This window comes from Triplophysa rosa, linkage group LG1 (genome assembly GCF_024868665.1).
Source record: "Triplophysa rosa linkage group LG1, Trosa_1v2, whole genome shotgun sequence".
In the NCBI taxonomy this organism is placed as follows: domain Eukaryota; kingdom Metazoa; phylum Chordata; class Actinopteri; order Cypriniformes; family Nemacheilidae; genus Triplophysa; species Triplophysa rosa.
In genome coordinates, this window is record NC_079890.1 from 9,824,721 (window position 1) to 9,840,349 (window position 15,629).

Sequence of the window (15,629 nt, forward strand, 5' to 3'; positions counted from 1 at the left end):
ACTTGTTTTGAAAAAGTCATTTTCTCCTATCCCTGTTGAAAAAACTAGCATATGCTGGTTAGGTAGGTTTTGAAGCATGGTAGCTGATTTGTGCTGGTTTAAGATGGTCATTTGCTGGTTTAAGCTGCTCCTGAGCTGGTTTAGGACCAGCTTAAACCAGCACATGACCAGCTAAGGACCAGCTCATGGCCAGCTTAAACCAGCTACCATGCTTCAAAACCAGCAAATGCTGTTTTTTTCAACAGGGAGTACATTAAAATATGGCATCTTTTTATAAGTCTTTGTTTGTGTTCAGTAAAGAAAGAAGCTCATACACATATGGGGCGGCAATTTTCATTTTTAAATGAACTATTTGTTTAATAAGCACCCAACCAATTTTACCGAATCTTCACTGAAGAAGTAGCATAGCAAAATGCTCTATCTGTTTCCATGTGCATTTGCTCATTGCCGTTTAATTGTTTGCTTATTGTTTAAGCCAACATTTTTATATTAAATAGATGTATAGTGGAAGTGAATAGACTGTAAATGTCAGGGAGACACAAACAGAGGACCCAAGTACAGACAGCGGGTAAGGGGTTAACAAGACATTTATTAATAAAAATACAAAACAAAGACCCACATGGGGGTAACATAACAAAACAGGGGAGTACGAAAACACGACAGGACTGCACTAAAACTGACTACACCTACACAAGACTAAAATTAACACTTGACATAATTTACAAATAACTAAACTGGACTAGACTGACAAAGCACAGGAACTCACCAAACAGTCAAACACAATGAACCAGCACAAGACAGAAGACACAGGGCATTAAATAAGGGGACAAATCAAGAGGGAACAGGTGGGGGGCATGAAATCATTACAAGCAATAATGAGGCAACGAAAGGGCGGGAACAGAGACAAGACCGGAGAGAGGGGGTATGGAAGGCCAACAGGGCCAAAATTCTCCCTCCACATGAAACATGGGGTTCTGTAATGGCTCTGCCTCTTCTCGACATGTCTTTCTTGGTCTTGTGGCAGAACCATGACAGTAAATCATTAGGAAATTATGGTATATGGTATGTATTGCAGGCTAGATTCAAACTCATACTGTTCACATGAGCACGAGGGTTCAATATATCTAGAGTAACTCCTGCACCACGGCTGCTTTTTTGCACGCAGTGAGTTCTCTCAGCTTTAAACTTTATTGTGTTACTGTATATATCTGATGAAATGCATTTAGAGATTTGATATTCAATACAGTAGATCGACAGCTGATCCTGATTTACTCGTACAGACTGATGAGCTGGCAGCCGGAGGTGTATTTAAGATGGAATGGTTAAGAGGTCAGATGGGTTAAAGTCTCTGTAGTGGTTTTTAAGCCTGTCTGGTATGACTTCAGTGCCAGTCAACTCAGAACACTCAACCATAAGACACATTTACATTCGCACAGCTTTAATGTACTACAAGTCCGTTTAGAAAAGGACATGATTTTAATTTCAACAACTCAACTGGTGGGTTTTCCAAATGATTAGTCAAGTAATCGTTCTTAACCGAGAAGCTCTGTATAATTAGTTTGGGTTCACGGCGACCTGATTGTATGCATGTATTATGGCGCATCTACAATGGAAGTGTTTCCACACACTAAAAGAGCCAGTCGGAGCAATACCAAATGAAACCGAATTGGACAACATGCATGTTTTACATTGAGTGACTGTAAGGGTCTGCTTTCTTGCGTGTCTGTGGCCTGGCCCCTCTGAGGAAAACTGGCAGCCATGTGACGGCCCCAGGGGTCGAGAGAGAGACACCATAATTTGTTTGGACGGATAGAAACATGAATAACTGGCTAAAAAATGATAATGTCATTGAGCACATAGCAAAGATCGACCACAGAGAGTGCTCTCATCTGTGTGCGCACGGAGGGGGGAGAGTCCATTAAATATACATTCTCATATGTCATTTATGTTTTAAACATATTTGGTTTTGACATCTGTGTTCTAGTGTTACAGTGTGTGTATGTGTGTCTTCATCTGGGATGTTATGAGCTGCAATTATGCACCAATGCCAAGACTGTCAGTGTGATATACTCATACCTGCCTCAAGAGGGTCCTTAATCTGTCCTGGTTGTGCACGCACACACACACGCGGTCTAATGTTAGCCTGTAGGCTTTCGAATGAGCTTCTATATTACACATGCACATAATGAATACAACTTCATAATGTAAGCAAAGTCCTGCAGGAGACATTACATCATGAGTCTTCTACAGAGAAAGCCTGTTGTGCCTTTACTCTAAATAACTTCACAGTTGACAACCAACCAATCAGAGCCGTGACTATCCACAAACATTGGGACAAAAACATTTACCAATGTGCTTTAAAAACCTACATCCATTTCTCCATCAGCAACCATTTTCTCTTATAAATCTGTTGTTTCAACGGGTATGCGCATAAATTCCACCTCGCAGGAACATAGCGTTCCTGTTTTTAAGTTAATGGAAAACATTATGATTGTGTAATTATGTCGGCTGTAAGTCTTATTAATCTTTTTGCCCGTTCTCCAATGCCTCTCTCCTATAGCTGTCAGCACTCTCTTAATTGTTTATAAGAGCTCAGTTAATGGCTTAAATCAACCGTATGAACGTGTTGCTTCTGAATTACTGAGTCTTATTTCGTTTCAGGAAATATGAAGTGAGCCAAAGGTGAAAATAGTTGGGTGAGCAAAGCAGTCCCAATTTTAGTTCACAGTTCAGTACCGTACTGGAAAAACACATCGTATTTCACACACTCAACTCAACTCTCAACTTTATTTATATAGCGCTTTTTACAATTTTCATTGTTACAAAGCAGCTGTACATGAGACATATTGACTATAAGAAAAACAATTAAAGTTATACCTGTAAAAACAAGAAAAAGGTGAAAACACAGAAGACAGACATACCCACATACAAAACACTCCACACACACAATTTGCACACGTACTAACACACACACATGGACACGCACGCACGCACACACGCACGCACAGGCTTTGGTTGACTATCCCCATGGGGACAGTCCATAGGCGTAATGTTTTTATACTGTACAAACTGTATATTCTATCCCCTATCCCTAACCCTATCCCTAAACCTAAAGATCATAGAACATTTTTTGCATTTTTAGATTTGTAAAAAATATTGTTCTGTACAATTTATTAGCTTTTTTGCCCCTGGGGACCTCAATTTTGGTCCCCATGGTGACACGAGTCCCCATGTGTTGGTGTGTATTCAGGTTTAGGTCCCCACCGGGATATACAAACATGAACGCACACACAGACAAGCACGCACACACATTTTATTATCTCCGTGGGGACAGTCCATAGGCGTAATGAGTTGTATACTGTACAAACTGTATATTTTATCCCCTGCTACTAACCCAACCCCTAAACCTAAAGATCTTAGAAAACCTTTTGCATTTTTAGATTTTCAAAAATTATCGTTCTGTACAATTTATAAACTTTTGTGCCCGTGGGACCTCAATTTCGGTCCCCACAGTGACACGGGTCCCCATGAGTTGGTGTGCATTCAGGTTTAGGTCCCCACTAACATATAAAAACCAGGTCCACACACACACACGCACGCATGCACGCACACACACACACACACACACACACACACACACACACACACACACACAGCACACACATCCACACACACACACAACACACGCACACACACACACACACACACACACACACCACGCACACACACACACACACCACAGCACACATAGTAAAGCACACATTAATATAACAGACTATAAATTCCTATATGCAATATTAATTAAGTAAAACTTTAAAATTCTAAAGCAGTCCCCCCGGCCAGGCAAATAGTGCAAAGCAGTATGCAAACGGTGGCGAGGAACCCAAAACTCCAATGGAGAAAAAAACCCTCAGGAGAACCCAGGCCCAAACAGGGGATTCCAGTTCCCCTCTGGCAAAAGCTGCTGCCTCTGCACAAGCTCGACAGTGCTTGCACAACAAGGCTAAATAAAAAATATATAAACTTACTAATAAGGTAAATTATAGATTTAAGATTATCATTAATAATCTAATAGCATTTGAAATTTTGTAGTGAAGACGTGTCAAGTCACCGCTCCTGAGTTTGAATTTATTGTATGTAACACAAAACTCATTTTAGCTTAATTTCTATTTTTACTGTTCATGTACCACTGTAATGGGTTCAATCCTGGCCTGGGTACACTCTTAAAAAGGTGCTTCAAAAGGTTCTTTGATGCCATAGAAGAACCTTTTGGTTCAAGAACCTTTAACATCTGAAGAACCTTTCTGTTTTACAAAACGTTCTTTGTGGCGAAAAAAGGTTCAGATTATAAAAAAGTAAGAAAGAGATGGTTCTTTTAAGAACATTTGACTGAATTGTTCTTTGTGGAACCAAAAATGGTTCTTCTATGGCATCGCTGTGAGAACCTTTTAAGCACCTTTGTTTTTGAATAAATGCATATTTATATAAATAAATATATATGAAAATTCTGTCATCATTTACTCACCCTCTTGTCATTTCAAACCTGTTTGACATTCTTCTTTTGCAGAACACAAAAGAAGATATTTTGAAGAAAGTTGTTAACCGAATATCGCCGGCACCCATTCACTTCTGTTGTATGCACATAAACCAAGTTAATGGGTGCCATTTATCAACATTCTTCAAAATATCTTCTATTGTGTTCTGCGACAGGTTGACAAGAGAGTGAGTAAATGTTGACAGAATTTTCATTTTTGGGTGAACAATTACTTTAAATACTGTATCCCACATGCAGACAGCAAATGAAAATGTTATGGTAATGTTTTTTATCTGATATGTGAAAATGTATAGATTTTCCTTTAGAGGAGGATCACTTTTCCAGGTAAATTAACTTATTTTTCTGTGGGTGGCGACCAAAGGGAAAATATTTTATTTTTTGGTCATGACGTAAGTTAAATGATATAATATATTTTGCACGGGCAGGGTTGTTAAATAGCACTATCTATCTCACTCTAATGGGGTGTTACAATCTTGACAATGTGACATTTGCATATTTTGAACATGCCTGGCTGATAAGCTTGCATTGTAAACATATTACCGCAAAGCATTTCTTATACACACTGAGAGACAAGTTCAAATTATTACATGTGGTGATGATATTTATATGAATTTAACATATGAGGTAAACAGCCATTAGTTTAAAAATATCTGAGATTTTAATATTTATTGCGGTCTGCCATGCTATACATTAAGCACACATGCACACAGCTTCTCACTTTCTCTTATTCTTATAACACACACACACGCACGCACGCACACACGCACACACACACACGCACGCACGCACGCACGCACACACACACACACACGGACACGCACACACACACACACACACACACACACACACACACACACACATAAAAGAGCTGCAATAGCCATGGGATAGCAGCTACACATAACACACACACACGTCTGACTGACTTACACTTTATCACCATCATTAGTGTGACAAGAGGCATCCCAGAACCCCTTAACATAAACACATGCGTGGGAGACACGCACACACACAGCCTCCTCAGCTCCGTTTGTTTGCTGTTTTGTTCACTAAATCGCTCTTTTAGCCCTGATACTTCTGTCTTTTTTATCAGGTATTCTCTCTTGAATCTTTTTGACACTCAGCGGCTCACTCTATTTTTATACACGAGCAATGCGGGATTTTATTCTTATCCTGGGCAAAGGGGTACAAATGCACACACTCACAGACATGTTCTGAGGTAAATGAAATGGGCTTGTCTGAGATTTGTGTGCTTATGTAGGTTGCTGTGTACTTTCGAAGAACGAATGACTGAAATGTTTCTTCATTTCTTCTGCTGTCTGTTTCGTTCTGCTCTTGTTGTTTTTGGGACAGTAGAGATGCTCCCTCTGTGGATGCCATCCTCCATTTCTCCTCGTTCCTCTATCACTGCTCATCATTGTCTCAATTACTCATCCTGGCATCTTCCTTCCTCTCTCCCTCTCGCTCACCCTGTCTTTTCTCTCTCGTTTTTCTATAAGGAGAGCTACAGTACAGATTTGCTACTTACAGTTTTTTTCAACTGCTTACACACAAACTGTTTACTTGTCACACAATTCTGAAACCTAACACTCAAACACCAGAACCACACACCAAATTGGCAAAACCATAGACTAATTCTCGACCTTTGACTCAGTTTTCAGTTTCATAAAACACTTTTTGCAAAACACAACACACGATTCTCTATGTAACACACAAAAATCTTACAGGAAGTATATTGATTTCCTTTTTCAAACACAACCAAAACACACTCACAATGTTCCTGAATCTTCTACAGAGGAAAGGCGAAGGTTTCATGGTGGGCGAGGTCACATGTTCACTGAAGAGCAAGAGACGGCTATCGTGAATTTGGTTTTGGCCAATAATGCTATTAGAATTTGTGAAATATACGCAACCATATCCTTAATTATGCCACAATTTTTGCGAACATAAATGCTGCGAGTCCCTCAACAATGCATCGTGTCCTCCAGATTTTTTTTTCGTAATGTGTACAGTGATACTGTATTCACAACCAGCAAAAAAATGAATAAACACAGGAAATAAAAAGCTTGGTTTCAATCTTGCGTTTGTTTTTACAGTGAATTTTAAACATCTCTGCCAATTACTTTAAATCTTGTACAGAAATGTACATAGGAGCTTCTTGAAAGAAGAGCTTTAGGTTTTGAATAACTGTGTGTATATGATATATCCAAAAATATAACATTATGGTAAATGTGTTTGCAACAGAAGACAAATGTTTGCTTTTGAAATGTGTTTGTGATATTTTTAATGTAGTGCTTCATTTTGCAAGAGATGCGAGGCATTTTGCACTTTGTGTGTGCAATTCTTGGATTTGTGTGTAAAGTTTTGAAAAAAAGAGGCAACTTTTTGAAAATGTGTGTAAGCAGTTGAAAAAAACTGTAAACATCTCTCTCCCAATTTCTTTCAATCTTGTGCAGAAATGTACAGAGGAGTTCATGAAAGAAGAGCTTTAGGTTTTGAAAGCAGTTGAAAAAAACTGTAAACAGTATTTTTCTTTGTTGCTCTTCCTCGTCTTTTTCAGCTGGAAGACCTTGCGGTATTTCAAAATTTTAAGACTCTCTCTTTCTCTTCTTGTCGGTTTTCTGTTGTCCACTCACACTTACGGTCTTTCCATCGCTTCTTATCACCTCTCTTCTCAATCACGTGAGCAACAGCTTGTCAAAGACCAGTGTCTCACGTTGTACTCTCTTGCTGTCTTTAAAATGTCTCAAAATATGTGGGTGAAAATTCTGCCGCCCAGTGGTGTTTTGTTTTTGTAAAGTATACACATTTTGTACAAAAGTCCAGTTAAGACCAACAGAGCGTGTCAGATTAACATTAAGGAATCAAAAAAAGATCAACTTAAGAGAGGGACATTACACAAGGGATAAAACGGTGGTGTGTGTGTGTCTCACTTCCATTTCATTTCTGTCTCTCACACCATCCCTCAGTAAATAAGATCTGGCACTCTCACTTACATCAGGTCATTATCTCTCTCTCACTCTCTCTCTCTCTCTCTCTGTCTCTCTCTCTCTCTCTTTCTTGCTCTCTCATTTAAGACGGCCAGACCTTATTACCAAGGACAAGCTGTCCTGTTCTGTCTCTGGCCCGTGCGTCTGGCCCACATGTAACCAGCCGCTCTCGGCTGACACTCCCACCCACATGCATCTCGCATGATGTCCACCTGTAGCCCACTTCATATCAGGAGCGCCCATCGCTGGCCCACATAGACCCATGTAGGTCCTCAGTATCATTTATCAGGATCCTGTCAGTGTTTGTGAAGGAAATTAAAATGGGTCCTGGGTTTAGTGTGTGTGTTTGAGCGATGGATGCAGTTTGAGGAGATGTTGGATGTTAAATGACCTCCTCTGGGACTGGAAATTAGGCCTCATTAGGACTGTACTGTGGTACGGTGACATTTGTGTGTGTTGATCCACATTAGATCAAATATCTGTGCAGAATGTCAGTGGGAATTATTATTGCTACAATACCAGATTACCTCAGCCGTGTGAGTCTGCGGGCATGTGCAATGGCATGCTGCCCTAATAGAAGTGCAGTTGTTGCAGTATGCACACTATGTACAGGATGTAACTCGTGTATGCTTTACTGTAACTTTGCTATATCACATGCTTACATGATGGAAATCGACTAAAATGTACTATAGAAGGTTCTATCAATGCAAGGAACTTCCTTTTTTCCTTTAAAAATCATGTTACCTCATCATCTGATTTGATGCTCAAATGTTGTTTTTACACATGACTAGAATAAAAAGGCAAAATAACAAATTAATCTCAGAGGCGATAACTGCACGTCACTTGCTGAATTTAACACGCAAAGTGATGAGGTCATATGCAACGTCTTTTTACAAGGTTTAGCACAGTGGTTTACATACTGTTTCACAGAAAACAGCACAGTTTGAGCTAAATTAGTATCCGTTGCAAACATGGCCTTTTTGGCCATTTTTATTCTAAGATTAAGGGATCAAGAAACTTGAGTTCCCACCTGAGCACCAGGGCTCAACATGTCAAAGTGTGTACTAACCACTAAGCCCGGGCTATGATCTCAACTGTTTATATGTATAAGTGAACACAATTGTGAACACCCCTCATCTGATTGATTTGTGTGTCCTTGTATGTGTATGAAATAACAAGTAATCAGAAATCTGTGGCTTTCTTTTATAGCTACTTCAGATGGGACCCGTCAGGGGCTGGAGAGCGTGAGAGGAGGAGTTTGTGCTACACAGGGCATGAAGGTGGTGCTGAAAGTGGGACAGAGTGAGTAACACACACACACTTGGCAGCAGACAGTGCCAGAGGGTTGGTCACCTAAAACAGTTACGGCTGTTGGATTTGCTGAAACAGGCTCAGTAAAGAGTTTCTTTCAGTGGCACACATGACCAGCCTCATGACCAATAGCTTTTGTTTACACACAAACCCTGTCGCCCCTGTTAGTTTTCATTATTAAATGCAGGAAAACAGCGGTAAGTGAATCCCAACAGACTGTGGAACCAACTCCCTGAGCCATAACTGTACACAGCGCACACACACACACACTCGTATATGTCTAGTGTGTGTCGAGTTATTATCAGTTATGCCGATCACACAATCGCTTCTTCACTGTTGAATGCGAGTGGATTCACCACAACTCAAAGACTATAAAGCATTTTATTGTTTTTCTTCCCTCGCTTGCGCCTTTTCCCATCCTTAGTTATGAATTCAAATTTTTTTCCACACAACTATTATTGACAACACTGTCTCTCTCTCTCTCTCTCTCTCTCGCTCGCTCTGTGTGTGTGGGTCTTTCACTCTCTGGCTGTCTCTCACTCTAGTTGTTATCTGCTGTGTGGCTGAAAGGTCACGTCTGTTTTGTTTGTCATCTAAATAAAAGCCGTTTCGGTTGGAGATTTCTGATGAGACACGTCTACACACACACAGGCTGTCATGGCATTTTGACAAGCGTGGCAGCTCGCTATAAGCTTAGAGATGGCTGTCTGCGTATGAAAAATCTTTCGTAATGATTACATCATCTCAGCATCACCAGCGAGGGCCTCTGACAGCATTATGAATCATTTTAAAGAGTTCATATTTGAGAGGTTTTCCCTGAGGTTTAATTTCTTGCACCGAAGCGAGTTTTCATGACCGTTTTGCACCTTTATTGGACGCTTGAAAATAAACTTTGTCAACTTTGTTAAGTTGTGTAACAAATGCTATTTCCTATTCATATGTTGTGGACAGGTGAACTAAACCATCATTATAACTAAACCATCCCTCACTCTCTTGTTTGTCCTTAGATCCATATGGCCTCCCAGCCAAGTCCCCCAAACCTGACCCAGCGAGCCGTATCAACAACCAGAATCCAGGTAAACACAGCTGCCTACAGTATCAGCCGAGGACATGTTAAAATGTTTCATCCTAAACAGACAGAACATTAAAGACAGAACAGAACTAACCGAAGGAACAAGGGAAGGAAACGACAGATGGATGGAGAGAAACAGACGTCTTGGCGCTCTGCTTCTTTTTGATATATTCCACCCTTCTGTTTGTTTTCTCCTCCTCATGCTCCCTCTTTTATTTCTCTTTTCGCCCGTTCTGCGACTTCTTCAGAGGCCCCGGGGCCGTGAGCTGGAGGCAGTGCGGTGGGATAATGGCCGCACGGGGGAAAGATAAAGAATGAGAGGAGGAGAGAGCCGTCGTTTCTGAGACTTATTAGTTTAGCAGCCCCGGTTTAGTCGGTCCTGAGAGGAAGAAAGTCACCGAAAATTGGGGGGGGAGAGGAGCATGATTAGTGTAGCATGATAGAATAAGAAAATTACTCAGGCTCACTGTTTGCTCGGGGGTGACGTCTGGGGTTTGAAACGGGTGGCTTGTGTCTTTTCTTTGACATACGTGCATACGCAAAAAAAAGAAAACACAAGCCTATCTCACTTCATATCTGAGGTTCATAATCAAATTGAGAGAAAAGAAGAGCATATACGACACAAAATGGTGTTTGAGAGATAGTCTGGGGTGAGACAGGTGGAGGTGGGTTGGAGGAGTGCTGCAGGTCATTACAAGTACAATAACCCGTACAGTCATTGAGACACGGAGCGAAGGAGGAGGTGGAGGAAGAGTGAGGGATGGAGAAAGGAAACGAGAGGAACTGAGTCAAGAATAATGATGGGCCAATTGAGAACGCCTGCAGACAGATCCCTGTATTTCCGCCCGTTCCAGTGCTCGCCGGGGGCTCTTGTTGTCTCCCGTGGAGATCAGAACAGCACACACGCATATACACACACATTGAAACATCAGCTGCGTCCACACGTTAGCACAATGGTCATTCGTTTTAGGTCTTGCATGTAATGTGCAATTAAGCCATTGTACGTTGTATTGAGTACCAATGAGACAGTTCGTCTCCTTAAAGAAATAGTTTGACTTTCTTCCTTGAAACACTGTTAATGTTCAACTTCACACTATAACCAAAAACTGTGACCAGTTACTGGAACACAACATAATCCAAGTCTTCTGCCTTCATCATATGATACGTTTATATAAGGATAAGCCTGAAATCAAATTCATTCACTAAAACCCTTTTACTCCAGCTCTCAAATCTCACTGGCACATGTACATGTTTAAAAACGGCTCACTGAGACCCGTCAATGACACACGGTGTTATGTATGGAAACAACAGTGTGAACGTTCCTCCGAATTTCTCTGTTTATGTTCCACAGAAGAAAGTCTGAGGGGTTCGGAACAACATGAGATAAATGATGACATAATATTTATTCTTCGTTGAACTATAGCTTTAATAATATGAAGTATTATAGCATGATAACCCACTTGTAATATTGACTATGCTGCGGTTACTGAGCACATCTGTATTGGAGGTTTTGTACATCACGTTGAAGAGCTCAATCAGACCACAGCGTTTAGATTGGCTTTCATTTCCCCTGCGAAATGCCTCCCACACTCCATAATCCTGTTATGTAAAGATAAATGACTAATATAGCCTCAAAGATCCCACATCTATTAAAATACTCTTTCTGCTCAGCTGTTGTTCATATAAGAGGCTAAAATACACAGTTCCAGTTTGTAACACTGTATAAGATTAACCGCATTAACCATAGATCAGGTTTAGATGTATAATTATTTATTATGCTTTTATTATAGGAAAAAGTATGTTTAGAGCTGATCTCTCTCTCTCTAAGTGTCCTCAACAGCTTTTAAAGGTCCAGTGTATAAAATGTAGCGGCAACTAGCAGTGAGGTTGCGAATTGCAACCAACGGTTCAGTCCACCCCTCCCTTTCGAAGCACTACGGTGGCTGACACAGGACTAAGATGTCGTCAAGTTTTCGCTTCTTTGCCAAATGAGATAACGTATTTACGAAACGCTCTGTAGAGCAGTTTGTCCGGTTAGGGCTACTGTAGAAACAACATGGCGAATTCCATGCAAAGGTGTATGTACTGTAGATAGAAATAGCTCATTCTAAGGTAATAAAAACGTAACACATCATTGCGTAAGGTCTTTATACACCTCTGAAGACGTAGTTACGTATATTATATTGCATTTCTGTCAATAGATCCTCCAAAAAATTACACACTGGACCTTTAAAGCTTAAAAAAGCCAAAAGTACATATTGAAGCTTTGAAAGTTGTAGTTCTGTTACACTATTAAGACATTTCTCTGTTTATCCTAAATAGTCCACCATAGCATCATTAGTATGGATTTAGAGTGAGACTGTTTTTTTTATTAAAAAAATGTAAAATATTATAGCAACACAGCAAAAATATTATTAATTTAACAAATTGATAGAACATAAAAAGTTGTGCAACTAGTTCCTAAATATTTTTTATTTTGTTTCACTGGCTTTAAAGCTGTCTAAACACTGAACAAAGTCTCACCTCACTTCCTCTATCTCATAATCTTTATTTTTTTACGCTACGGTTTGCTGATTCTGGTTCACGTCTCCATTGCCAGACCACAGTATCCACTTGTGTGACAGACCACAGCGTTAAACCGTGTGTATTTTACACGTGTGCCAAAACACGCATGTTTGCCGAAACCCAATCCACCTTGACTAGTGTGAGCTGAGCCAGTGTGATCTGGTCAATGAGTTCATAGAAAAGTCCACCAGTCTAGAATGTCTTCCAACTTTTTATTCTAATTTCTGACAGTTTTAGTGAACAGGGCTCTAATTGGTTCATTTTGATCGGTTAAGGACATGAACAAGCCAATCAAATTGCTAGATGAATGGCCCCATTTCATTTGTTCCATTTGATTGGTTAAAGACATTAACTAGGACATAGGATGGGGAGATAAATGAAGTAAGGCGATGTTGGAGGGCAGGATGGGGCAGCACTAATGAACTCACTACATCAGACAAATACTTATGTAAGTGTCAAAGGCCGGTCCTCTGGGTTCACACTCCAATACGGGAACAGGTTAAAGGTGGTCATCTCACTAATGGGTGCCATCACCAAGTGCAAGACTTTGAAAAGTTTCTCTAATAAAATGCATCGGACTTCTGAACTGTAATAGCCTAGTGGAGAGGAGATCATACATCCAAATTGATTCTAAGATCCAATATTGAGAATTTTTATGCATTTACTAACTGCTTTATGGTCTCTTCTCACCATCTCACAAATGGTAAACTTTTCCATTTGAAAAACAAATTGTCTCTCTGTTTTGCAGGTACTGGAAACAGCACACATCCCCGAATTCCCTCAAGAGGACCGGGTGGAGAGAACGGCCCTCTCCCTCCCTCCAATATCGCTGTTATCGCAGGTGCCGCCGGAGGTTCTGCCTTCCTCCTTCTCGTCACTGCCGTCATCTGTGTGGTGTGTTACCGACGACGACACGCCAAACATTCAGAATCGCACCACCCTCCTCTCTCCCTCTCATCCTTGACCTCGCCCAAGCGAGGCTGTGGCGGGGGCGGAGGAAGTGGCAACAACAACGGATCAGAGCCTAGCGACATCATCATCCCTCTGCGGACTTCTGACTCCGCCTACTGCCCCCACTACGAGAAAGTCAGCGGGGACTACGGTCATCCGGTCTACATCGTACAGGAGATGCCCCCTCAGAGTCCAGCCAACATCTACTACAAAGTATGAGAACCGGAGACGACCTTACCGACAACTACGATGACCACACCAACCTTAACTACTACCTAAATCCCGCCCCACCGCCGCAGTCCTCCACGTGACTGCGGTTGTCCCTGTAGATCAGATCCTTTTACCTTCACACACATTTCTCCCATATAGTGACTTTTTGGGGCCGGGTGTGTGTTATCATTCCTCACAAGTCCCCCAACCTTCGGCCTTCTGTTAGAGAGAGGATGTCCTGATACAAGGGCCTCCTTCTCTCTGACATCCCACCGGGAAAAGTTCTTAAAGCTAGAGAAGACCTCCTGGAGCGATTCTGCCAACTGAAACAAAACATATAAACTCCTAGTTTCATTGGAGCACAAGCGTCAAAACTGTCTTTTCTGATGTACTCGCAAAAATACGAAAAAACGAACACTCAACTTGTCCAAACCTCGAAAAACATTTTGAACTTCGACCTTGAATGCTACATTTACTCACAAATAGCAGTCTAGTTTGTGTTACTACTCCTCTGTAAGGGGGGGAGCCATTGATTTAGCCAATCGTCGCACAGGGCTCCAGTCACGTGATGTGTGGACCCATGTGTTTGGTTGGTGGAGTTGCAGTGGCGTGGGGAATCTTGTATATTTTAATAACGTGTGTATTTTGTGAGTGTGTAGGATAAATATTCTGACACTGCTGGTGAGCTTCAGTAAAACTTGCGAGTGTTTGTGTGGATGAGTGTGTGTCTGAGTACAGTGTCAGTGTTAGCGTGAATGCGTGTTTGTTAGACTGTTTCAAAACCAAAACATAAAATGTGAGTGAACATCAAAAATGTTTTTTTATTGCTTTCAAACACATAGATTATAATTATATATGAATACTCAGTAAAATAATTTTTAGAAAATTTCATGTAAAGTTACACAGTTCCTTTGCTAGGCCTAATTTGTTTATCGACATGTTGACCTTGTGTCTTTCCCTTTTGAGTTGTAAATTAATTTAATACTTTCATTCTGTTGCAGAAACCGAGTTTGTTTGGTTCTGTTTTCCACCTCATTTTTCTCTTTCCCAGGAGTCTCCTCCGCTCTACACATATATTTTTATAGCTCCTTGTACTCTGATGTAGTTTTGAAGCTAGACCTCGTTTGTGAACGTGTTGAGGTAGAACAATCTGAGAGTTTTTTTATTCTTATTTTTTAAGATGCTTTTTTTGAACAAAAAGGGAAAAAACTGAAAGGAGGGAAGAAATGGATGGGGTTAAATAAAAAGGATATGCACACTGCCTGATAGGAAACGAAAACGGATGAGCAAGAAACTTCCAGAAAGAGTAAAACTATGAAAGAATCGCACATTAAAAGACAAAAAATAGGGGAGGGAGAGATGGGAGGGGGATGAAAGATGCTTGAAGCAGGAGAGAGACAGAGAGAGAGCGAGAGATAGGAAAGGTTTTTAATAAACTCTTGGAAAAGCTCGTCTGAAGCGGTGAAGGAGGCAGATGTGAGCGCACGGCTGTGTTCTGAGGTAGAGAGAGAGTCGGATGAGAGGGAAGAAAGGAGCTAATTCTCTCAGATGGACAACAGGATAGATGGACACACAGAATTCCTCTTTTATAGATACACAGTGCTCTTTTTTTGTTCACGTGAAGTGGAAATATTTCTGGGGACTCATTTGAAATTCTAGAGTATCTCGGAAAACGTTTCGATATTATGCAGACGCGCACACGCGCTCTGAGAGAGATTCAATGGCCGTGGCACACAAAAAAAGCACTTGTAGAGAGACCGCTTTTCATCTCGCGCATACACGTGCACGTGCAAACCGATTACATAATCAAAAGCCATTCTGATTGGCCATATATGCTAGTTTCCGTAAAAATACTGTAATTAGCTACTCTTTCACACGCTATCTCTCCTTTCTCTCTCTCTCTCTCTCTCTCTCTCTCACACACACACACACACACACACACACACACCACACACCACACACACACACACACACACAC

General features: G+C 40.9%; 1 protein-coding gene across 1 annotated transcript in view; it reads left to right on the plus strand.

Annotated features, from left to right (window-relative positions):
• efnb3b (ephrin-B3b) overlaps positions 1–15,593 on the plus strand; it is a 77,178-nt gene extending 61,585 nt beyond the window's left edge. Inside the window, exons 3-5 of the mRNA XM_057334550.1 lie at positions 8,752–8,844; positions 9,861–9,929; positions 13,239–15,593. Of these exons, the coding sequence (XP_057190533.1) occupies positions 8,752–8,844; positions 9,861–9,929; positions 13,239–13,660 (584 nt within the window). The 3' untranslated portion in view covers positions 13,661–15,593. The remainder of the gene's footprint in view (positions 1–8,751; positions 8,845–9,860; positions 9,930–13,238) is intronic.
• Positions 15,594–15,629: the final 36 nt, after the last annotated feature.